General features: G+C 37.6%; 1 protein-coding gene across 11 annotated transcripts in view; it reads left to right on the top strand.

Moving 5' to 3' along the window:
- Window positions 1–24,434, top strand: part of LOC143152295 (rho guanine nucleotide exchange factor 17) — a 97,757-nt gene extending 73,323 nt beyond the window's left edge. For 2 of the 11 annotated variants that reach the window (XM_076322251.1, XM_076322250.1), the window contains exons 10-25: window positions 4,183–4,260; window positions 5,535–5,639; window positions 6,955–7,071; window positions 7,337–7,623; window positions 9,630–9,767; window positions 10,256–10,416; window positions 10,547–10,769; window positions 11,582–11,673; window positions 11,744–12,011; window positions 13,032–13,139; window positions 13,883–14,122; window positions 14,209–14,276; window positions 14,737–15,063; window positions 15,688–15,861; window positions 17,142–17,425; window positions 19,112–24,434. In XM_076322251.1, the coding sequence (XP_076178366.1) occupies window positions 4,183–4,260; window positions 5,535–5,639; window positions 6,955–7,071; window positions 7,337–7,623; window positions 9,630–9,767; window positions 10,256–10,416; window positions 10,547–10,769; window positions 11,582–11,673; window positions 11,744–12,011; window positions 13,032–13,139; window positions 13,883–14,122; window positions 14,209–14,276; window positions 14,737–15,063; window positions 15,688–15,861; window positions 17,142–17,404 (2,649 nt within the window). In that variant the 3' untranslated portion in view covers window positions 17,405–17,425; window positions 19,112–24,434. The remainder of the gene's footprint in view (window positions 1–4,182; window positions 4,261–5,534; window positions 5,640–6,954; window positions 7,072–7,336; window positions 7,624–9,629; window positions 9,768–10,255; window positions 10,417–10,546; window positions 10,770–11,581; window positions 11,674–11,743; window positions 12,012–13,031; window positions 13,140–13,882; window positions 14,123–14,208; window positions 14,277–14,736; window positions 15,064–15,687; window positions 15,862–17,141; window positions 17,426–19,111) is intronic. The other 9 variants (XM_076322258.1, XM_076322257.1, XM_076322256.1 and 6 more) reach the window with 9 other exon arrangements.
- Window positions 24,435–25,173: the final 739 nt, after the last annotated feature.

Here is a 25,173-nt window from a genome sequence, read left to right as displayed (position 1 = left end):
ATTAATGTTCGTAAAATAATTGAAGAATAGTAGCGTAACAATTGTAACGAATATGAATCGTTTTTATTACGCAAATTGGAATGAAATGTACATATCGTAATAGAGAGTAAAATCGTATTGTTGCGTAAAAGCGAGATACGAGGAAAGGGTGTTCTCGACCTAACCTCAAAATTATTGCAAGTTATTAAAAGCTACCGCGTCTACGTGATCCGGAGGGGGCGATTTCCGTCGCGGGATTTTTTCCAGCGAATCATCGAGAATTCAAACTCCGCCACAGCGAACTCTGCGTTTGATTGTCATATTTTATAAACATCGCGCCACCCTCGCGTTACGGTGATTGTTGTTCGAGCTGGAGGATTATTCAGCGACGGAGTTGGCGCTGGCGATATCGAGAGACAAGCGATTTTTCATGTCGTCGCTTTGACCTAGAAAAATAATAGAAAAGGATCCACCAGGGAACCACAAATAAACCGTGGTACGTTTTTTTTCGTATATTTCGATCATGGCCGCCATTCGTCATTGTTAACCCTTTTTGGAGCATTTTTAACCGCGATTGAACGTGTAAACGAGACTGTTTTCCTCGATACGAGAATAACATCAATAGATATCGTTTCTATGCATTTCAATTATGTAAATCGTACGAGTCGTCTAACTCGATGATTTTTGAATCACGATTTATCGTTCTAGAAATAAAACGTTTTAAACAATATTCGTTAGTAGCTATTGACAGGGACGCGTTATGATATTCTGGTTTACGAATGGATCGGGCAATATGTTACCTTGAAAATTTAAAAATATATTTTTAAATATACAGTTCTAAAGATAACAACTACCGACTGTCTTTATTAGATACTGAATTATTTGAAGTTCTCGAGTGTTTGATTCCATTCGAAGGAAGGTAACTTTCAGTAATATTATTGCGTAAATTACACTATATATTTTCCTAACGAATGTCTCTTGAAGCGGTCGTTGATACAAAGACCTGATCTTTGGAGAAAGTATCATACTGTTGTCGTTGTTCTACTCCAAACTTGCGACTAAAACGTGTCTACGAAATGTTTACTTCTTCCTTATAAAGTGTAAATAGAGTTGGGTTCAAACATTCAAGACGTTGGAATAGTTTCAGAGATATTTAGCTTCTTACGAGCTAATAAACCCTTCTATGTGCATGTGTGTTGTAGAATGACTGAGACCTTGAGATTTCAGTGAGTTAACGATTAACAGACGACTCATAGAGAGATTGAGAGAACATGCAGAAGCGGACATTAAAACTGTGAACATCTTGAGAACGATCTTCGTACTAATCTACAGCATGTGCAGAGTGTCTGCAGAATACAAAGAATTATTGACTTGCAAAGTAAAAAGCTGAATATCTTTTAAATCACCGTTTTTCGGACACGTTAATATTTATTCTATTATTCTAATATTTATATGTGTCGATTATTTACACCAAATACATACTAAAAATTTATAATATCCCAGCTAGTCAGCATTCTATCGATTTCATTCTCCTTCAAAATTAAAGAATTATTGACTTGCAAAGTAAAAAGCTGAATATCTTTTAAACCATCGTTTTTTGGATACATTAATATTTAGTCTATTATTCTAATATTTATATCTGTCGATTATTCACACCAAATAGATACTAAAAATTTATAATATCCCAGGTAGCCAGCATTCTATCGATTTCATTCTCCTTCAAAATTAAAGAATTATTGACTTGCAAAGTAAAAAGCTGAATATCTTTTAAACCACCGTTTTTCGGATACGTTAATATTTCTTCTATTATTCTAATATTTATATCTGTCTATTATTCACACCAAATAGGTACTAAAAATTTATAATATCCCAGGTAGTCAGCATTCTATCGATTTCATCTCCTTCAAAATTAATAATCACGTATAATCGGTTCGATGAGCCATGTTCAACTCCAGCAATAAGTTTATTTTAAATAAAAATGGTAAATAATTCTTGGCATTGTTCGTCTGAAGCTCAGTAGAGAGGAATTACATCGGCGTCGATGTCTTTGTATTATTCGGAACCGAATTCCTAATATTTATGCCTATGGATCATTTACAGCGTGTAGATGTTTAACATTCCAGCCACCGAACGTTTCACTGATTTCTTTATCCTTCAGAATCAATATTAACGCGTATCCAGGTTCGATGAGCTATGTATTATTCCTACAACGAATTCTTTTTAAATTAATATTCTCCGGATCACCCGTATATCTCTCGTACGAGTTGAATTATACCAGCGTTAATGTCTTCGTATTATTTGGAACAGAGGAAATATTTTACTCGAAAATATCCAAGCGTCGCGCCATCCCCATAGGGTTAATTCATCCCCAGAAGCCGACGACAACGACATCCTGTTATTAAAACGTCTCGATCCCATTCCGCGAAGTCGTTCCAATCCCATCCGTGGAGACGCAAACATCTCGACCAACGGAGCGCGACCGGGACAAATATTTTTTAACACGCGAATCGGCTGCATCTCTCTCCGTCTAGATATACGGTATTCGTGAATCGGTTTCTTTCTAATGGAAATTTCAATCGCGGTGTTTGTCCAGAGATTTTCGCCCAAGAATTTTAATCGCGATGTTTATTCGGATTCCCGCGCGAAAGTTACGACCGTAACTGTTTATCCAAAGCCGCGTGTAACAATTCCAGCCGTGACGTTCGATACTTTCCGAGAAGTTAGTCGATATTTCGATTTTAATTTTCACCACAATTTTCCGAACTCGTCGCCGTTATTCAAATTTTTCTACAGACCTTCTTTTTTTTCATAGACACCTTATCGCGCGCGATATCTTCGACGCGTTCACAAATTGAGAATCCGATCGAATATTCAGAGATTTAATATTCAGAAATTTACGCAATAACGGAATTGTTATTACAAATAACATTCGTACGATCTTCTCCCTTCGTTAACAACGAAACATCGTCTTCGAAGTAGCTTGAATAACATGTTTTTGATACGTGTAAGTATCTCCAGAAATTGTTCAATCAACGTTTCGGTTAATGATCCATTACCGATCGATGCGTTTCAACGTAACTCGATAAACGTTGCTGGTAATTTATTGTCAAGAGTCGCTCGAAAACAAACGGTGACGCGTTTCTCCCACGCGTCGCGAGAATCGACGGAATTCTCGCGTCTCGTTTGGCGATCAGCGACGCGATTCGTCGAATAAAAATTTATTTCGCGTTAAATCACACGGCATTAAGTAATAACTTACGCACGGTGACGTTCGTGCCTATTTCTATACCGGGTCGCGACACTCTTTTCCGTCCCGAAGTATTTCCACGATCGGCCTTCTCGGTTCCGTGAGGAGGAATTCGAGGAATCGCGTTGCGACCACATTAACGGGCCTATGCACTTATTTATGAATCACGGGGAAAAGAAACAGAACCGTCGTTTAACCTGAATATTTCGTCGATGGTGGGGATATAGAAACTGAGACGAAAAATCTGGCTTCTGTAAAACGGAGCTCGCTTTCGACGATATATTATTGATCGTGTTAACGCACCCGATAAACAATTAACGTTGCACGCGAGCAATTGCGATACAATTTTTTTCGTAAACTCTATCGTTTGAACGTTTCACCAGCTCCATTTGGAAAAATAGGAATAATTTTCTTCTCCGTTTGGTTCCTGAATGTTTTCTCAAGAAAGGAAAGACAGTTTGATATTGTTTCAACTATGTTTATTCTTTCCCGCGAGCATGAATTATTTATCAATTGAATATATAGTAGCGGGTTCGGTCGTTTCAAGTTATATCGTTTAAGAAAAGATGTAAAAATGAATCACGTTTGGAAGGAATCTCAGAGCATTCTTAACGTCTGTTTCAATGTATCGTTAGGAATGTAAATTAATTTGTATTTTATTTAAACTTCAGGCCGAACTTTAGAGTGGAAAGTTCGTAGAAATGAATTTTATCCGGAAGATGCATCGGGTAATTTTTAAAGATGATTTTGAAAAGTTATTGAAAGTATAAGCTACTGTTAAATACGAAAATAAATGTAACTTTGTTTTTATTGTGTAATTACTGTTATCTGTAAACTATTCAAACAGAATTGTTTCTAGAATTGAATTCCATTTGCAAGTTTTACAGAATTGTTAACAAATCTTCAGAGACGTAAGATTTTGTTACACGAAGTTAATTAGATCTTTCATATTTTAGAAATACCTACAACCATTGAAGAGTTCCGATAATGCCGGTTTGGTGGATGCAGCGACAGTGGATGAGATTTTTTATCAGGTAAGGTGTTCATTATTTCTCAATTTAATATTAAACTACAAAATATTCATAATGTCTAGATAATTGTATTATATCATTTCTCAATTTAATATTAAACTATAAAACATTTATAACGTCTAGACTTTACGTGAAATATAAAAGCATATCTTCTGAAAGAAAAGAATTGAGAAGCGAACGATGAAAATGTGCATCCTCTCACTGGTTCACAAGCATAGAATTTGATTATTAAATATTAAGAGAAGATTGCAAAAATTCCTTCAACTTTTGATATTTCTATTAATAAAAATACTTGTCTCGTAGAATGTATCTGGTAGAAGATTCGTATTGAGCAAATATTATTACAGATATTTACGAAATGTAAAGAATTACGGTATTTGAGAATGTAATTGCAATTTTGTATGAAAACGTTGGTGTGGGAAGGATTGCCGTGTACAGTATTCCCATGTCTGACTATATTCAAAGTTCTCCACTTGCCGTAAATTCTGTACACCCCAGATGCCCTGAAATTTGTACGAATCGAAACACAAAACGATAAAAGAACCAAGCGAAAGCAAACTTCCTTCGGGTAGAATACCTTTGTCACCGTTTACTCGATGGAAGTTCACTCGTCACATTTTTCCAATCGATTTAACGCATTTTCGTTCAAACACTTTCCTACCTTTCATTTCCAAACATCACTGGTCGCAAAGGGAAAACAAAGGAAAGAGAAATAGCGAATTCGAACTACACGATTCTGTTAATATTATATTTTGCGTCAATGTATGAACTTTGTACAAGATTAAGTCACAAACGACATAGAATGTAAGTACTATGGCAATTCACGCGAAAATAGCGTTTAATACATTCGTAATTCCAACTGAGATTAAACGATATGTGGTTTTTTCAAACGATAGTAAAATTTCGAAAGTTTCCCTTTGAAATAAACCAGAGGTCTATTAAGTTTAATATTGGAGATTAATTGTCTCGAAAGTTTTACCTCAAAACTTTGATTTGTGATATCATTTCTGTTTTTTTTTCTTTTTTAATTCTTAAATACTAATTTCAGACATTTTCTAAACAGTCTTGACATATTATATTTTTAAAATGAGTAATCTTTCGTTGTCGTTATTTATTTAGCTTCCTACGCGGTATAAAACGCAGAGGATAAAAAATTGCAAATTGTAACGCGTTCGACAGTTAATAGTGTTTATCTCGCGTATTGTTTCGTGCACCGTGAAACGTTTTTATTTAAGGAGAAGGTAGTATTGTCAAAAGTGAGCATTCACGTGTTTCAGATCCCCGCTATTCTCAATCATCACGAAGTATTTTTGGAGGAACTGCACAAAAGACTGGATACTTGGGAACTTAAGCAGACGATTGGCGATGTCTTCCTCAATGTGGTACGTTTTCATATGTACGCTGAATATTTAACAATTTAAATTTCGCATCGTCTATCGCTTTCTATATTTTTCGCGAAACAAATCATTCGAAGTACTCTGTGGTAGTCACGACTATATTAATGTAAAAATTAACGGCAACAGTGTAACAATATTAATGCAATAATGCGTTAATTTTCCTACTTTTTAATGATATAACTAGCACCTACTCTCAGCTCGTCGAACGAGTAATTTTCAATCTCTATCTTTAAATAAACATAACTCCAAGTAAAACAAAGATTTTACATTCAAATATAAATACGATACGAGTAGAATAATGTTCCAAAGAAAATCGATTTTTCTTAAAATAAATCAATGAAATATTTTCTGCGCTTTAAAACGATCCAAATGCTCGGATCATAATCCGTGGTAAATTTAGCAAGTATGGTGAAGCGAAGATTCAATTTCGAGTGATTCTGCGTTTAACGATCAACGTCGTTTCCAACGTCGTTTCATAAATTCAGCGACTAAAGTTTCCTACGAACGTGACGATAGTCGTCACACGATAAATAGGTTGCCCAAGGTCACAAGCGGGCTACTCCCACCGTACCATTTGGCTGCATCGTCGCGCTATTTATCGTCTGTTCGCATAAACTTGCGTGTCTTTGAATCTCAGAGAAGCAAAAATAGTCGTGTTTGGCGTGATTCATAGTCAGGAATGTTGCCTTGAGCACTAGATAGAATTTGACTCGATTATAAGTCACTCATGGAACAGAACGTAATTTTTACAACTAAACGCTACAAACTAATGGAAGAATATTCAAAAACACAATTATTATACTTTATGTACTTAAAATAAATAAATGTGAGGCTGATGAAAAAAATTGCATCATGCAAGGTAATATATTCAAATACGTGGGTGATCATAACAGTCGACATTTATCAAATCTCTTGTTTTTACATTATTTACAAAGCGATATTTATCCTAATTGACCATAACTATTATTTTACCCGGAAAGGTTGCTTCAATCTATACCGTGAACAATATTAAATTTTACAATTAATATTTGCACAAACAACTATGAATATCTTAAAACTGGAAGGATCAAATTTAATTAATCGAAGAAATATCCACTGGCGGTAAAAATAATAAGTGCAACATACTAGTAGCTATATAAATACAGACATACAATACTACTATTGTCTGATATATTTATTATTATACTATCCAGTATATTTTTCGTTCCTTTCAACGTTTGTATAGAAGTATAATAAAAACGTTATTATCATTTGATACACGTCGAAGGATCTAACGTATCTACCTGTTTTCTTTTCACAGTTCACGAAGCCAGTCGTTCTGGAGACATACACACTTTTCCTTGATAATTGGAAGTCCGCGAGAAAGGCGATAAAAACGACGTGTCAAGCGAAACCGGCTTTCGCGCGATTCCTCGAGGTATACAGCGAAGATTCTCTTTCATTTTCCATGTTTCGATTCACGCTTTTCCGTTCGCGTTTCTTAAGAGTCGCGGCCCAACGACCAATATCTCGAACAAAAATTTCGCGTATTGGCATCGCGTGATCGTCGAGAACAATTCGTAAAAAATAATTCCCTCTGGACGTTCTCGCGAGTCCGTTGATCACGTGCCGCGAATATTCCTTACTTAAATTGAGCTCGGTAAGTTTACACATTCTTCGATCGTTTCCTTCGCACGCGACAGACCATGGAACGGGAGCACAAAGGGAAACTCGGGCTGGATCAGTTACTGATTAAACCAGTCCAGAAGATACCCCGTTACGAGCTGCTAATTCAGCGACTGTTGAAGCACACCGACGCGTCGCATCCAGACTTCGAGCTGCTCCAGGCCGCTCAGAAGGAAGTGCACGAGTTGGTTGTGAAGATCAATTGCACGGAAAGGGAGTCCTTGGAGTGGGAGCAGCAGCAAACCACACTGAGAGAGGTTCAGGCGCTGGTTGAAGGACTCGCTGGTATCGTGACGAACGACAGGTGAGATTGTATCTTCGGATAGTCTACCTAGAAAAATTCACGATAAATAAAATCGTAAAATACGCGATACGAAGAAAACAGAACACAGGTGACCACCCAATCTCGTGAATCTCTACGTCTAGGGTGTAGATAAAATTTGTTGCTCGGATCAACGATCAGAATTCATCCCCATCGTTGTTAATTTTCTCGAGTAACCATTTCCAAGAGTGTATATATGTATGATAAACAAAACTCTATTGATCGAACTTAAGTCCATTACGTTCCATTTATTGCCCTTTTGGAGTAATTAAGTTCAACCTGTCCCTACAAAAGGTTCTCTACCTATGCTTCGTGTATTGATAATTGGTGGCTCTGTTCTCGAACACTATGCAAAGCACTTGTATTTGTACTTAGAACGAAAGCAATCGCGAAGTCCTTGTAGCTCAGAAATCGTTTTATCACAGTAGATCCCCGATAATTGGAGGAAAATTGAGGCTAAAAGAAAGCAATCTAATAAGGAGCTCCATTTATACAGCGTGTCTCTGCTTTAGTATTACTTGTTTCTTCCATCTTCGATCGTTGCTAAGTAACCGATGCCAATACAATGCAACGAACGACGTTCTCGCGCAATCATCGACGTTGCATCGTGGTTCTATCGTACTTACAAACATCACGAATTGAGATATTTGAATAGCTGTGTATGCATCCGAGGCTGGTTGTACCTCGTTGCAGCAAGTAATCGTCACAGGTTGATTTTCGAATATCGTAGGGCAATATTCACGAAAAGAAAATTTAAAACGTTTATTGTATAACTATATCTACAAGAGCAGAAGATTCTATCATTTGCAAACACGTGCATCCCCGCTTCGAGGAAAATCTGTATGCTAACGTTGAGAATGCATTTCACACCTCGTGACAAAACACAGGAAGCCACGAAGGAGAACGTGTTCAGACTTTCAGTAAAGGAGATGGAATAGAAAATAGATTCAAAACACAATTAGATTTTTCTAATGTATCATATATATTTCTTTGTTATTGCGTTAATGTATTCGATTCGTAGGTACGGTGAAACTTCGATAAAGATAATCTTGATTGCACGTGAATCTCGTTCGGTTAATTAGTGAAAGAGGAGAATGCAGTTGGAAAGAATATTATCGGTCTCGATGCTTCCATCGATTTTCAATTTCGTTTTTCTGTATTTATTAAAGTTCTACTATAATCCATCGTTATAGTAGACTGATGCACCACATTTCATTTTATCACCAGTTTCCAGTTTCAAATACAAGTGTGTTTCAAACAAGTGAGATGTAGAGTAACCCACAAATTTATTAATGTGAAATCACCGATCCCCGAAAATTGCTATATAAAAAATTAATGGGATATTCTATAACGAGTACACTAGAGTAATATTCTACAACAAGTATATTAAAGTAATATTCTGTAACAGAAAATATTGTTTTAACCAGTTTTTTGAATGTAATTCATGAATTGTTCAATTTTTTAAATTTACCACACGACTCGTGCAAAAGTGGTGAGTGTTCCGAAGAATTTGAACGTATAATATTCCCCGACAAATATATTAAAGTTCTACAGCAAAATATGTCACCCTGTTTATCGAACCTAATTTACAAACTTCCAACTTTTTTAAATTTATACACGACTCGTGGAGAAGTGGCGAGAGAGTGTTCCGAAGTAATTAAACGCGCGACATTCTATAATGAATATATTACGATAACGTTCTCTAATAACAAATTTCTCCCTCGTCAGCTGTATCTTATTTGTGAATTTCTAAACTTCTTTTTAAATTTGCCCACGAGCCGTACCAAAACGTCGAAAGGATCTTACGAAGAAATTAAACGCACAATGGGTTTCCATGTAAAGCGTTGCACTCGCTTTTCCATTTCATGAACTATTCAACCTTTAAGCGTGCACACCGTATCGATTCCCAATACCGATGCGTGTCGTAGCAGAAGCTGCTAGGAAAACAAAAAGATTCGTCTGAATTGACGCATCTATTTTTGCTGCAGAGCTTTCGTCCGCCACGATCTGGTCACCATAGCCTCGAATCAAGGAACAAGAAAGGAACGCGCGCTATTTTTGTTCTCCGATCTGCTTGTTATCACCAGTATCAAGAGAAGGAGCGGAACCATCAGAAAACCGTCGACGTGAGTTTACAATTCATCTTTTTAGAGTATTCAGAAATTATTCGAAACTAATTAAAATCAATCGATTCGACAATTGTAACTTGGGGTTGATTCACCAATATCCGGTACATCCTATTTATCAGGATCACGCTTTCTTATTTTCAACGATATGAAAAAGGAAAGAAATTGATCGAGACAATCACCTTTTCGAAAACGATTGATTTTTTATTAAAATTTTATCAAGTGAAATTTCTTACAAACGTCGGACAATTTCTTCGTATAATGTCTCTTTTTATTATCAAATCCAATGTAAACTTTTTAAACGAGCATAAAAAATGTATGGATACTGTGTATATACAAGGTTAATAAATTTAAAACATAGTGTGTAATCAAATAAAATTAATTACAAGGAAAAGAATATTTATGTGGTCTATCGCGATTTTCTTTCGATTGAATTTCTTTTCGATCTCTCTGTAACACAATTTTTATACGTTTGTCGTACTTTGCAGAAGTTCCTGTCCGAACAGTCTGGTCAGCCTACTGGAAGCAAATAAGTACAAAATGTTAATGAGAATACCACTGGACGACCTAGAAGTTATGAAAGGTATCTCGAAAGAAATGACGTATTATACTTTGTTTAGCGTCTTTAACGTTCTTCTAAGTCTATCAGGTACTAGAATTTAATTCTTATCCTGGGTAGAATGCTTGTCTATCGAGCTCTCGACCTACAAATTACTTCGATGATATAAACTCATTGATTTATACATGTTGTTAAGAGTGAACATCGCTTTCTTCGACAGCCAAAGATGAAAACTTGAGGCGAATGGCTCGCGAGGTAGACCATCTACGTGAAGACTGTGCAACGTTGACACAACTTCAGGAACTCGCATCAACGTTGCACGGCGCGAAGCAAGAGTTAGAGGATCTTATCAAAGACATGCTAGGACAGGCGCAACGTCAATTAGCCGAGAGAAATGCGGCGCACTCGCAATTGGCCTGTCTGGAATTAACGCTTAATACTCAGTGAGTCGCATCCTGCCGAGTTATTAACGAATTACAAGTTGGAGAATCTAGAAAATTACTTTCCCTTCGTTTCTTCCTTCGTTTCGAAGTCAGCTTGGCTCTCGTGCTTTACATAGTCTGAATCTCCGTACAAACATATTTACCCGGTGCAGTGATACGATGCGTTCGTTGTTAGAACATAAATTACCATCTTTTCCTATGAATTGCTGGCAGAAATGCTAAGTTTCCTAGCACCGAATCGTGAATAGTGACACATACCCAAGTAAGAGAAACGTAGATAATAATTCTATTGATTTTTAATCAGTACCCCTAATAAACTTGATTCACAGGACGACATCGAATAGTTGAGATTTCTCTGCACCAAGACTTTAGAAACTTTTGTAACAATCACGCACCCTAGAACCTGCCACGATTCATTCTTCTAAACGAGATTCACAATTCCGTTTTGTATCCTCGTACTCTCTCTTTCTTTCTCTCTCTTTTTCTTTCTACAAAGCTCAGAAATATATCCCTGTTCACGTGTCATTTACCAATCGATAAACGACGACGCGAGAGAGTATTCATCCCAAAGAACAACGGAGCCCTAAACAGAGAGTCCCGTTGGTCGGGACTTCGAACATTGACATCCCGTTCTGTCGGTCGCTCAAAGAGTTTTGCGACTGGCAACGACGTATTTTTACACACTCTCCCTATCACGTTCCTGGTCCACGTGCGTGACATCACGAACGTTCAAAGGCCGTGCGTTTCCTCCACGCTGTTACCTGCAACGTGACTTACCGCTTTGTGACACGGACACCGCCATTTATTTTCAGGGCTGGGATCGAGAATATCTCCGTAATGTTCACGAAGCCAGACAAAAGGGCTAGCTGGGAGGAGAGTTTCAACGAAGCCAAGCAAAAGTTAGGTAAGCAGCACCAGGATGCCCCAATACGTGCAACCGACTGTCTGATCTTTCTCGATGTCTCAACTTACAGCGTTATCCGCTGATAGGAGGCCATGCCCCGAGTTTGTGGGACCTCTGCCGATTCGAAAGACTCGGGCTGGCTTACAGTTCACTTGCGCCGCACCCACATTGGCGAACGGGCAGGGTTCCAGGGACGTTTGGGTGTGCAACAGCGATGGCTACGTTGGCCAGGTCTGTGTGTTGAGCCTGACACCCGAACCACCGCAGGTCACGTCCTGCAACGGTGTCTGCAACGCGAGGATTCTCTGTGTCGCGGGAATCCCAGCGTGTACGCAGAGGTACGGTTCTTTGGTCTGTTAGTGCAGCGAGGATGCGATGTCCTTGAAGCTTTCACGGCCTGGGTTCTTGCACTTTATACCGCTCGAGATTTTCGGGGTACGACCAGTGTCCTTTCGGAGAAACGTTTCGATCGCATCTTTATTGTCAACTTAACCCTTTCCACTCGAGAGACGATCCTCGATCGTCGCTTAATTCGGTGTACTTTCTCCAATTTGGAAAACCATCGTGGTTTGGAATTGAAATTAAAATTCAATTACTTTCTTGTAAGATGTAAGCATACGTAGATGAAATGGTGAAATGAAAATGTTCCGTTTGAAATTAATTACACGATTCGAAGGATTTCATCGAGGTGCTAGTTTCTGGTAGCAGAAAAGCTTCGAGTGCAAAGGGTTACTTATCTTCTTTCGAAAGTAGAAGTTAGTTTTTATTCTTATACGGAATACCTGTCCTATGTTCTAAGATTGAAATCCGCGAGAACTAGCTCCGGTAGTAGATAGTCTGGCTGGTGAGACACTTAGCAGAGCTAGAACGAAACTTTTCTGTTCTTCGTTTTCTTTTTCTGTTCTCTCGCTTTGAGAAACAGTATTTACTGTTCAGATTCTAGAAACTATTTACGTATGTACAAGATGTTCTGTATTTTGTACGTTGTGAAGATACTGAGAGTCTTGTAAAGAGCTAAAATGTCGAGAGCGATGACTAGAATTCTAGCAGAAATAGCTACTAGCTCTTTAGGAATTTAAGAACTAACTGTTACACAGGTTAACACTTTCCTGAAGAGACACAGTTTACAACTGTGAGTTTCGAACGGTATGAAATGCAATTTTGAGCGGGGGAGGGGGGTGGTTTAATTTTTGTAAGATCCTTGAAGAGGAGAAAAAGGAATGAATGGTCTTCTAAGAGAAAACAATTGTATGTTAAAGTTGAAAGGAAGCAGGTCTATCTTCAAAAATTAATTTCTCTTTTCTAATGCTTTGTAGGCGAGTAGAAAGAGGCTTTACTTTACTTGTATTATATTTTAGATCAAATTCGTGCGTGACTAACAACATTTCATTCGCGAACAGTAAGAGCGGCATAAGCATCTCGGTCCAGGATGTCGATGCCAGTGGCGGGAACATACAGTTAGATAGGTAATGTTGTTAACTGACAGTTTGAATCGGAGCGAAAAGAATCGTGTTATTGTTCAGGCAGTGTTACGCAACAAGGAGTCAACTTGTGATTTTGAACCGTAACCACCATGTTGTGAAAATCATTGTTCCTCTAGTTTTTGCTACCCAAACCTCCCGATTGTTCTCTACTGACAATAACGTAAGCTCTTACATTTCTGCAACCATTTACAAACAATAACAATTATCGGTTGATTCCTTGTTATACAGGGTGATTCACCTAACTTAACGTTCTCGTTGTTACTCGTAAACTGTTCATCGTATTGCCGAGATTTAGAAATCGCTTCAAAATCGATAAATGTGACACCTAATATTTCGTTTCGGTGTTACAAAAAGTACTGGACGCGTCACAAGCAGTCCGAAGCTCATAGTTATCGATGTATCCCTAAAATGAGTTTCATTTCGAATAGTTCGTTGTACTTTCGATGCAGTTACAAGTAATATTGATTCAAAGATCCGAGATTGAAAAGTGAACGCAACACTTGTCCGTGTTCAATGTCCTGAAATTCTAGACTGTCAAATTGTAAACTCAACCGGTCGTAAAACCGAGTTAGGCGAATCACCCTGTATCGACTACTTTGTAGTTGTAATCTACGTGTTACGCAGGATATTTCTAAAATCTTTTTATTACATTTTCCCCACAAAGTATACTAATTGAATCGAGCTTCGACGCGTTTCATCGTTAATCTAAGTAAACTGTTTTACAGTAGCTCGAGCTCCGACGACTCGGACTCGGACGACATTCCATGTGCAGATACGGGTAGCCTGACCTTGAGCGGCGACGTTCCGAGTATCGATAATTCTACAACGGAGGAGGACACTAATCAACCGACCATGTGGCTCGGTACCGAGGACGGATGTGTACACGTGTACAACTGCAACGATAACATCAGAATAAAGAAAAACAAAGTGAAGATACAGCATAATAGTAGCGTGCATTGCATCATGTAAGATCGGTGTCAACCTAAGCTCTATTGGTTACAACGGTACTTGGTTTACTTTTAAACGTGTACCTGCTCGTTTGTCGTTTCAGATACCTGGACAATAAGGTGTTCGTATCACTCGCTAACGGAGACATCACAGTTTACGCTCGAGATCACTGTACGTTTCACGGTTAAAAATATTACACTTCGAAAAGAAGATACCTTTATTAACACGTTGACTACAGCGCCATAGACGTGTACATCTCAATCAAAGCATGTCTATCGGTAACTGCAACCTCGTTCATTGGTATATACAAATGGTAGGCTCTGTAAAAGGTTTCGATCAAATTGGTAAAAGAATAACAACTCTCCACTGAAAGTATAAATCACAAATAAACTTGAAGCAATAATGTCCAAGAATCTTTTGTGAAATCCACTTTGCAGTCAACGTCTTAATAGAGGCGATGCTTATACATTTATTTTCATGCTTATATATTTATTTATCACTTCAACTTACGTGTCTTTAAATCCAATATAATTTTGAGTAAGGATCGTCCAAGTGACTAGGTATTCTCGTTAAATTGTACCAATAATCTCTAATCAAAGGATTAATCTTTAATACAATCTCTGTTTTGCAGTGGGTGGTTGGAACACACCCGATCCAACAACGGTATCGGTAGGCACAGTGGCGTCTCCAATCACAAAGATGCTCCCAGTGTCTGGGAAACTTTGGTGCGGCTGTCACAATTCCGTGAAAGTCTTGAACACCCACACGTTGGATATCGAGCACACGTTCGCTGTCAGCAACGACACATCTCTGTCGATCTCTTGCATGGCGAGCTCCGGGGGTCTCGGTGTTTGGATTTCTTTGCACAACAGTGCCGTGCTACGACTCTTTCATTCCGGCAGTTACGAATGTCTGACGGATATCAATATAGCGCCAGCTGTCACCAAAATGCTCACCAGTAAGTCTCTACATGGATGTAGACAACAGTACACGAATCTCCAGGAATTAAAAGCTTCGTTTCCCATCAGTTTTCGTGTACTTGATATTCGGTTCATTCTGTTGTATAGTCGAGAAACACTTTAAGCAGAGTACAAAAGAGAAACGAGCATAAAAATAAATTATGTAACTTTGTTCTACGGGAAACTTTTGGACAAAGTACAATAGATTTTGGATGTCTAGATATCCTAGACATAAGAAGCTATGTACCATAGTATACTAGTATACTAATATCAATTCACGACTAACGATTTGTCAATTCATTTTAATAATACAATATTAACTCTTGTCGTTCATAGGTATGTTTATTAATTATATACAGAAGAAAGAAGTGACCGATTTTGTAAGGCGTAAAGCTCTTTAGATTCTTGTTTAGTTGACTGTATCCCTAACAAAGAATAGGTAAATAGCTAATTCTTTGTACAAAATGAAACGGAGATATGTCAGTATTTGCTCTCACAGTTTAAAAGCTATAGAAGTAGAAGTATCGATTCTGAATCGATAGATTCGATTTTGGTACACAGACGTGACAAAACGTTACCCCTGGTCTATGGTATTTATTTTAACGGAAGCTTTAAACTTGCTGCAGGTTGCGATGACATAATACGACAGCACAAGGCCGCCTGTCTCAGGGTCACCGCACTTTTGGCTTGCAACGAGTTGCTTTGGATCGGCACAAGTGCCGGTGTACTATTGACCGTGCCAATTCCCCATATAAAGCCATCCACTCAGAGGATGTCCCAACCGCCGATTGTAACTGGTGCGTATTGACGTCACATTCGATCGGCTATAAGCAAACATCCTTATTGCTTCCGATATAATTAGAAGCTGGCCGCCGAACTGACTCGTACTTCTCGAGAAGTGTCTGCTTCGACGTCGAGATACAGGGTCGATCAATCATTTACGAAATTTTTGGATCCGTTCGCGTACCCCTGTTGCGATAACGTGGCACGGGGTATTTATAAAATGCCGGCAACTAAGTGCTCGAGGGTTAATAAATCACGGGAGACTCTGACGTTGGACCCGAAAGAACAAGCTTTGGATACTATTTCAAGGAACGACGTTTCTAGGAAAATCTTGAACTCAGTTTGGTTTCTCTATTCCCTACCTCGAGGTATTACTGTCACCGATCGAGACGACGGTTGAAAAGACATTTTCAAAATTACATTAGAGATATAACGGATCGATAACAAATATGCTGTGCTTATTCAAATCTGTATATCCAATGATAGTAATGTTTGCCTAGTTTCTAAATTCGGGTAGCACGGTACGAGTGCGTTTATAATTTTTACATACTTTAACATTCTGTTATGAAAATTTGTAGAAATATTGTTAAAAGTATCTACTTTTAATGTACGTATGAAATGTTTATATTGAATGTTCCGTATTTTTAGAAAAAATTCCCAAATATTTACTATTCTCGATCCAAAAGGTGTTCTGAGGCCATGAAAGTGAAAACGTATTAATGCACAAATTTTCCAATTGATAAAACAAAGTGTAAGCTCAATATTAGTATGTTTCTAACGTAAATATTGAAATTCATCAACGCAAACATGAATTTGTTCAAGAATCGTGAGATTATTCGAAGCAAAGTCTTAAGGAGTTAGTCTACCTTAATTCTCATTATCAAATCGTCGATAAATTCTTTCTGGATAAATCTCAATTCGAAATGATTAATATCCAGAATATTTAATTCGTATCATTGCTAATAACAAATCGAAACTCACCTCAAACTCCGTTAGTCGTGTCAACTCGATCTTTCGTTTGGTTATACTTTGAAACTTAAGATTTATAGGGTGTCGCAAATATTTGAAACTTGTGTTTTTAACTTTATAATACAATGAGAGGGCTAAGGAAATACAGGAACTTCTATTGCAATAAGTTTAATTATGAAAAAGTAATATACTATGAGGGCACGATGGGTCGTAAAAGGCCCGAAGAATACATTGGAAATTATAATTAAGAAACATCGATACTGTAACATTTGCTTCGAAAGCAACTACCGTGATATGTTTCTAATATTGTTATTATGTTTCTCAGGTATTCCCCATGGACATACCGGACACGTGCGTTTCCTGACATGCGTGGAAACGTCGACGCCTCCGAAGCCGGATCCACACCCGAAAGTGAACCGATATTCTTTGAAATCCAGCAAGAACCAACAAAATAACATCAACCGCGGGAAACTCCTCGTGATATCGGGCGGGGACGGATACGAGGATTTCAGAGGACCTCAGGCATCCGCCGAGCTGCAGGCTGGTCGCGAGGATTCGACCAATCATCTGCTGCTGTGGAAAGTGTGATGTGATCTAGTACGACCCTCGGTGAGTCTGCTTCAAAGAGTTCCTTAATGACGTACAGATAAAGTCAAACATATGCAAACCATGTGTTCGATACCATGGGTTTTCTTTACTGTTGGAATTAGAAACCGAGGGAACGAACATCATCAGTAATGTAAAATAGTTAAATATTCCGTAACTTGTGTAATTTTATTTTTTGTTCTAGAATTAGGATACCACGCGATAGTTATTATTCTTCGGGCTGAAAATATTCTCAAAGTCACTTTGTCGCCTGTGAAACGCACCAGATAACGAGTTTTGTACTAATTTACTCATCTGAGAGATAAAAAGTTTGTATATGCATGCATATATATCTTTCGAAATGACGAGAGATAAAACAACAGAGCACAATGGAACAGAATGGCGGGATAATCGTTCAATGACCTTGAGCGACCAATATTTTCTGCCCCGAGTATAATATAGCAATTACAATAACACTCATAAGTATAGAAAGATTATCGATCTTAGAATAGATACATGAAATTTATTAAATGTCTATGAATTTAACGACTAATTATCAGTCTTGAACAAGCTACTTTATATTCGATAACTGTTTTTCAAAAGGATGTAATTTTTTAAGGAAATGTCAAAAATGAAATTTAATGTTCTCTATTAAGTCTGTCTATTATTTTTTTATTATTTCTTCTATTTATTTCAAAGTAATGATTAGTTCGTGCGTCCAAATTACATCATTATTTGTATATATCGTTTAATTCGTGTAGTCCATAACTTTTTATCTTCACCATTATTGTTTCGCTCTCGATAATTTTCTTAAGTGTATATAATTTTAATTCTATGTTTCGTAGTCGTAGCATTATTAAAAATAACTTGTTTGAGACTAACAATTAGTCGTTAATTATTAATATCGACAAACACATTCTTTAGTACCTGTAAATTTAGTTTCGGTATCACCTTGAACTTTTAACGACATCAATTCCGATATTTCCAACTTTGCTCCTGCAACGAATTATACGTTTTTAAAATTCCATTATCGTTCGAGACATTTTAGTCGTACTTCGTCGCAGACGAAAGCTAGAAAATAAATTCCACCGTTCAATTTAATATAAAGTTTTTCAGTAACTCGTTACATACGATGTTCAATAATTCAACGTTTTCTTACGTAAAGCGTTGTCAAATACTTATTAACCCATTAATGTCTCGTTTTTGTAAGCCAGTACACTGTCGTACCGATCGACATGAACTGTCTTTCGTTAACAGGGGCATTCAAAATGATAAACAAAGAATAGCTTATATTTTTACGAATTAATTTTTTCATATTCACTTTGCATAAAACGTACATTGTTCGAGTGACATTACAATAGATATCTCGTTCGCGACATCGTAGTAACGATTTCGCGACGTGAAATATTTCTCTCGTTCGTGATGAAAAGGTTAAAAGATCCTTAAAATTAGGGTTAAAAAGGGTTAAAAAATAGCGAAAGTTTTAAAAAAATCGAGAGAAAAGTAACGGTCACACGAATACCGAAAGTGTTAAAAAAATCGAGAGAAAAGTAACGGTCACACGAATACCGAAAGTGTTTAAGAAATCGAAAGAAAAGTAACGGTCGCACGAATAGCGAAAGTGTTAAAAAAATCTAAAGAAAATTAAGGGTCACCCTTTACTCGAAACGCGAGCACGCACATGATCATTCGCATATTGATGTTCCCCAGGTAAGGGTCGCAGTTCACGAACGTCGGCATGACACGCCGTGGGAATCGTTGTTACGTGTGCAAGCCGCACGTGGTCGGGTCCGCCATCGTCCGATCGTGGCTGTTCAGGACGTATTCGCCCGACGATTTTTCAGGGAACGGGGAAAGGTTCTCTGGCTCGTTCTGGCCGAGTGGATCAAGAGCAGAATAAGGGAGGTTCGTTATTTTCAAGGTGCCAAGAAACACGGGTTACGTAGCGTCTGGAAACTCGAGTGAGATGTTTTCCACGAGTTACCCGCTGATCAGACTCCAGGTTGGAGCGATTCGTTTGACGCTCGTTGGATCGTTTTTAAATAGAACCGCGAAACAACTCACTGGAATCGGATGGAAATAGGTTAAAAAAAAAAAACAGAAAAAAAAACGTATAAATCGTTCCGAAACGTTAAGACGTTCGAATGTTCACCGATCACTCGAATCGATTCGAGAGCTTCGCGATCGCAGTGAGTCGTTTCCAAGCAGATTTGTATTTTTCCACTGGATTGACGATGGTTCGTCTCGATGTTGGATCGCGCGTCGTTAGAATTATCCACGCGATCGTAATTTACTACGGATGGTGCACTCGATTACAAGAAAAGAAAAAAAAGAAAAAGAAAAGAAACGTGTCCATACCGTTGCAAATACGGAGTCGTGGCTCGTTCAACGGGTCTACCGATCGGAAGTCGAAGAACCTCACGTGTGTATAGCGTAGTATGGACAAGTTTTTTTTTGTTTTGTATTTTTTTTCTGTAACCAGTGTATTTTAAGGTTCGTCGAAAGAGACAGGACGAAGAGAGCAGATACGCGCGTTCGTCTCGAGAATTCGATCTACGTGTGCGTGTGCTCGGTTCGAGCGTCGTTAATTAAACGAAGGCGTAATGAAGTACGATACCTGGAAGAGCGTTGAATCGAGCTTATTATACAACGGATACTGGCCTAAGCTAACGCGGAGACGCTAAACGATACTTAATCCAGTTGGTGTACCAAAAAAAAAAACGAATTTATATCATCGATCGATGCTGCGCGAGAACCGACGTACTTCGTTAATCGTTTTGTCGAGTAGACGCGCGGGAGGACTGAATGTGTCTCGAGAGGCGGGAATTCGTTCGAATTCGAATCGCGGGCGTGGATCGTGAATTATCAGAGCATCGTGATTCGTGCGATCGAAATTTGTCCACCGATGTTGTTACAGTTTGGAGAATTGTAGTTTATTCGTTCCCTCCGTCCCCCGTCCATTAGGGGACCAAGGAGTTGGGCGATCGAACGAATTTATCTCGTTGAACGGAAGAACCAACGACGGTTGTGTTTCGCGATATCAGTCGTTTCTTGCGAGAACACTGTTCTATTCTAAGTAAATGAAATCGACGAAAGAGTTAACACGGAGGCGGTGAGAGAGAGAGAGAAATTTGTACTCGAAGGAGGATAATTGTTAAAAAAAGAAAAAAATAGCTTCGTCGCGATAATTACGCCGGAGAGATCGTTCTATTGTTTCGGGCTGCATTGATGGTACAAAATTCGAGAGGCCAATTTGTATAGTTTTCCCCGGTACACGGGAGCACTTTTGTATAAGTCTTAAGCTCTTTATACCTTCCGCGCGTTTTATTCGCTTAGAACCATTTAAGCGATTCTACTTTTTTACGAACTTCTACTTGCGGAGATATCGACCATGTATAATTAACATACAGCGTATTTGACAATAATTAATTAATATCGATTGTTCGGGTAATCCTATACGAGACCAAGTATCGTCACACCGATTATGTCAACTGACGCACCCCGTCGTTCCACTTCCAGAATAATTTTGCTCGCGCCACATTGTTTGCACACCTATATTGGGTTTCATAATTGGTGATGTTGAAGTTGAAGCCGCGTCGTCGAGGCTTGGATTTTCGTTTCGTACGGTGATCGCGGACATCTTGTGGCCTCGTAGCCACGTAAATCGACGCCGACGGAGACGCGCGCGTCTACGTTCTCGGCGTCACGAATCCTCGCGAAGCAAGAATTGATTACGAGATAATGGTAAATGGAATCGATGGTGTCGTGGCTGTGGATCGCCGGTTTCAAGTTGTCGAAATAAAGATACGCCTGTCCTGATTCGTGTTCCTGTTGTTGGTAATATTTACAACTGTATTCGATGTTAAAAAGTTCAGACCGAACGGAGCGTCTCGAGCATTCGAAGCGAACGAACAATAATAATAATAAATAATAATAATAATATTAATATTAATAATAATAATAATAATAAAATCTGAATCATCCGTGGAATCGCAATATTATTTGAATTAAAATGTAGTATTGTATAGTAACGTGGTCGAGACAAAATCTACTTTTACCGTCGTGTTTAAGTACGGGGGCACACGAGTCTTTTGGTCTCCAAGGCCAAACGATTCCACCCTACTTTCACACTTAAATCCTTACCTAGTCGCCTTCTCGCAGCCTGTGGTTCTCAATATATCTCTTGTGATTAATATCGTCTACGCTTAAATAAATTATTTAAGATGATGTTGTTATTTGAGTGTTTCCAAATAAAGTTAATATTCATGGCATTATTTTCTCTATCATTTAAAATCAGGTTGGCCCAACTTTACGCGAGATCTTTAACGGGATGTTAAACGTAGGTTGAGAGACGCTGGCGAATGCTGACAGGGGGAGCTGGTTGCTTATAAAGCTGCTTCGAGGTATAGCGTGTTTCTGTTTAAGTGACTCGGACGTGTGTCTGTAAGTTTTAAGTAGCCTAACAGCGCGGTGAGGGTCCATTACTGCTCTCCAGATTGTCACGTAGTTATCCCCACCAGTTTCTGGAACTGAAATCTCTTCACACGGATTTTCTTTCCGACTCTCGTCTTCTGTATGCATTTACGCAAAGCGAGCAGATATACAATATTCTCCAATTCCTGAAACATTTACCCGTCCTCCAGGTTGTCCCGGTCTCGAGCCTTGAACAATCTGTGGAACAATACTGTAGTCCTCCTGTAGTTTTGAAAAGTCAAAATTTTTCTCATTTTCAATGACTCATTTTCTTGAAAGTTGTTCCTTTTTATAATTATTACATAAAAGTTTTCATCATTGCTACAGTTACTCCGTTAACGTCTCTATTTATTTTCTTACAAACACGTAAATTTAGTAACACATTTCAACTCCAAAATCAATCGTGCGATATTTCAATGGCAATAGACAGTTACAGTCGAGAGAACAAGATTTGAAAAAGAAAAATTATAAGGAAGAAACTAAACGGAAAAGGGGACTCTAACCATGGGAAGTTACAAAGTTGCTCGTGTTGGTAATTATGAATAATAATGTACGAGAGTTGAATTAAAAACATCTGGATTGTTTAGGTTAAAGAAATCTAAAGCTTCTGACTAGGTTTGGCAAGATGGTCTCGCGAATGTTTGCGACCTGTTGTATTTTTATTTTCTATAACTCTTCAAATTATTACTGTAATTATTCGTAATTAAGAACTATGGCAGGTGTCTTTTCTCTAAACTGTCTCACGAATCTAAATATATTAAGAATCTTCTTCTGAACAGTGCCAAGAACTTGAAAAGGTTTAAGAAACATCGCTTTATCTCTTATCTTTTCGTACACCTCTATAGGCACATGCTCTCTGTCTCCTGAACATTAACGATAGTTAATAAATTATAAATCTTTAACATTGAATATCTTTCTAAATATAAAAAAAGAATTGATAAAAATCTACGACCTATGCCGTTACAGTCTCTTCTCGATTAGAGTACTATAGTACCTTGTTGTTTCGCGGCTTTTGTAAAATTCTCGCTAGCTTTGGTATCTTAAATTTTTAAAGAAAGTTATTGGGTATGAGAGGCGAAGAAAGTACTCTAGAATAGTATTAATGTATCGCGCTTCAAGACTGAATTGATAATCTCGTAAAACGAAACGAAAAACAATTTCGTATAATCTTGCCAATTGTCAAATATCATCGATAACTAACAAAGTAAAATCAATTTTTAATTTTGCCCAGCTCGAACCAAAAAACGATCACCGATCCTAAATTCGTTCTTCGAACGATTATAAAAAATCCACTTCAATTTGTACGTATATGGAGGGTAATTATTAGGTATTAATTATTGGCTAATTATTGAGGTAAATATTCGATCCACTCGAATATCTTCGAAACTGTCGATTATACTAACAAATGTTTCAAAGAGTAGATAAATTATTTCAAAAGGCACGTAATTCGATACGAGGAATGTATTTCCCATATGGACAAGTGGAGGACATACGAAGATCAAGTTTCTTTTTTTTAAACAAAATCATACATTTTATAGTTCGATGCAGCTTGTCGTTCCCCACACAAAAGCTTTAAACTACTTACGACGAAATATCATTAATTTAGAAGATATTTTAATTCCAGTATCCGAAAGTGGTATTAATTTTAGGTAGTACATTCTTCTGCGTAAACTTTATTTTTAAGTATCTTAAAAATTTACCTTGTAAAAAAGAGATCTAAGGAAAATTCAATAGATCCTCCTCGTCTGAACAGTTGGAAAATATTTCGTTCAATGTATCCTGAACTCTAATACATTAATCACCGATATTAAAATTAAGTATCTTCTAAACAAATGATTTTCCATCGTAAATAATTTAATACTTTTGTGTAGGAAGTAGCTACATCGATCACTGCAAAATGCACGATGTAATTTACAAAATGTACGATTGCATTTAAAAGAACAAAGTTGTTCTTCGTGTGTCCTATACGTGTTCACAAAGGAAATTTATACGTCACAGGAAAATTATACTTCTCTTAAAATCATTTAAATCTACAGTTTCAAAGATATATTATAAATCTATGCACGCGATAAATCGCTCTTCGCAAGTCTACCGTTCGAGTAAGATGCAATGAACTGCTAGCGAGATTCTCAGCCATATTTAGTTCATCGGTGTAACTTTTATTATTTGTACGAGACGTATGTGTGTATACCTTGGCGCCAAATTGACTTCGATTCAAATTGAGTTACGGTCGTCTGACAGGAGAAACGAGAAAAGCTTGCGAGCAAACAGTTTGCATGTGACGACGTACTCTGCCTTCGACATTTGTCTTTCACAAATCAATGTCAGTTTACGCGTAACACGTGTAATCCATATCGTTAATACGTTGTACAGGTGATCGAGTATGGGAGAAACGATCGTTAGATCGACGGCGCATGCGCAAAGAGGAGCTCCGACAAATTCAGCGAAAATTTCACTTCGATTGTCTCTGTGTTTACCTAGCGGATAGAAACTTTAAACCCCTGGTCCTGGGTGTTTGCGATTCATTCAGTCGACGAACCGGTCGGGAAACTAACGTGGATTTAAAAATTAAAAAGAAAAAAAATTACTATTATTTATTGTAGCTGCATAAGGTATGTGAAAGTACGTCACCTGTATCGCGATTGATACTGTACGAATGCATCTGTGGTATTTCTAGTGTGCAATAAAAAAAAAAAAATGGTGTCATGTATTCAGCAACGATCGCGTCCGTAAGTTATTATTAATGTTATAAGTGTCTAGAGGCAAGTTACGTAACAACGTAAAAATATATTTGTATTATATGTAATCCTCCCTTTCCATTGGTCTCGTTATTTCGTTATCCTCCATTTTGAAAACACTTACTCGAAGTTCTTCAAAGTGAATTATAAGTGAGCGTTTTTATTTACATATTTTTTGCTCTTCTCTGAGTATACTTTATTTTGTTGATTTTATTTTTTTGTACTGTTAACGATACCGAGTATTTTAATGCATTTAAATGACTTGTTTTATGAAATTAGATTTTAACAATGTTTCCAGTTATTTATGTTTATCGATAGTATATAATCCCAAAAGTTATAATCCTACAGAACCCATTATCCGTTAAATATTTAATCTTTTAATATCTTATTAATATCTCTCAAAGTTTGACAATTTTAATACACAGAAGTTCTAGGAAATAGTACCATTCAAAAGGAAATGCAGGAAAATCAAATGAAACTGTTTTTTTTTAATTGTAAATAACTTTATTTGTATTAAAAAATACTATCTTACATATAAAAAGCTGAGTCCGAGTAGATTGT

This window comes from Ptiloglossa arizonensis, chromosome 10 (genome assembly GCF_051014685.1).
Source record: "Ptiloglossa arizonensis isolate GNS036 chromosome 10, iyPtiAriz1_principal, whole genome shotgun sequence".
Lineage (NCBI taxonomy): Eukaryota > Metazoa > Arthropoda > Insecta > Hymenoptera > Colletidae > Ptiloglossa > Ptiloglossa arizonensis.
This window is presented reverse-complemented; position numbering and strand designations above follow the sequence as displayed.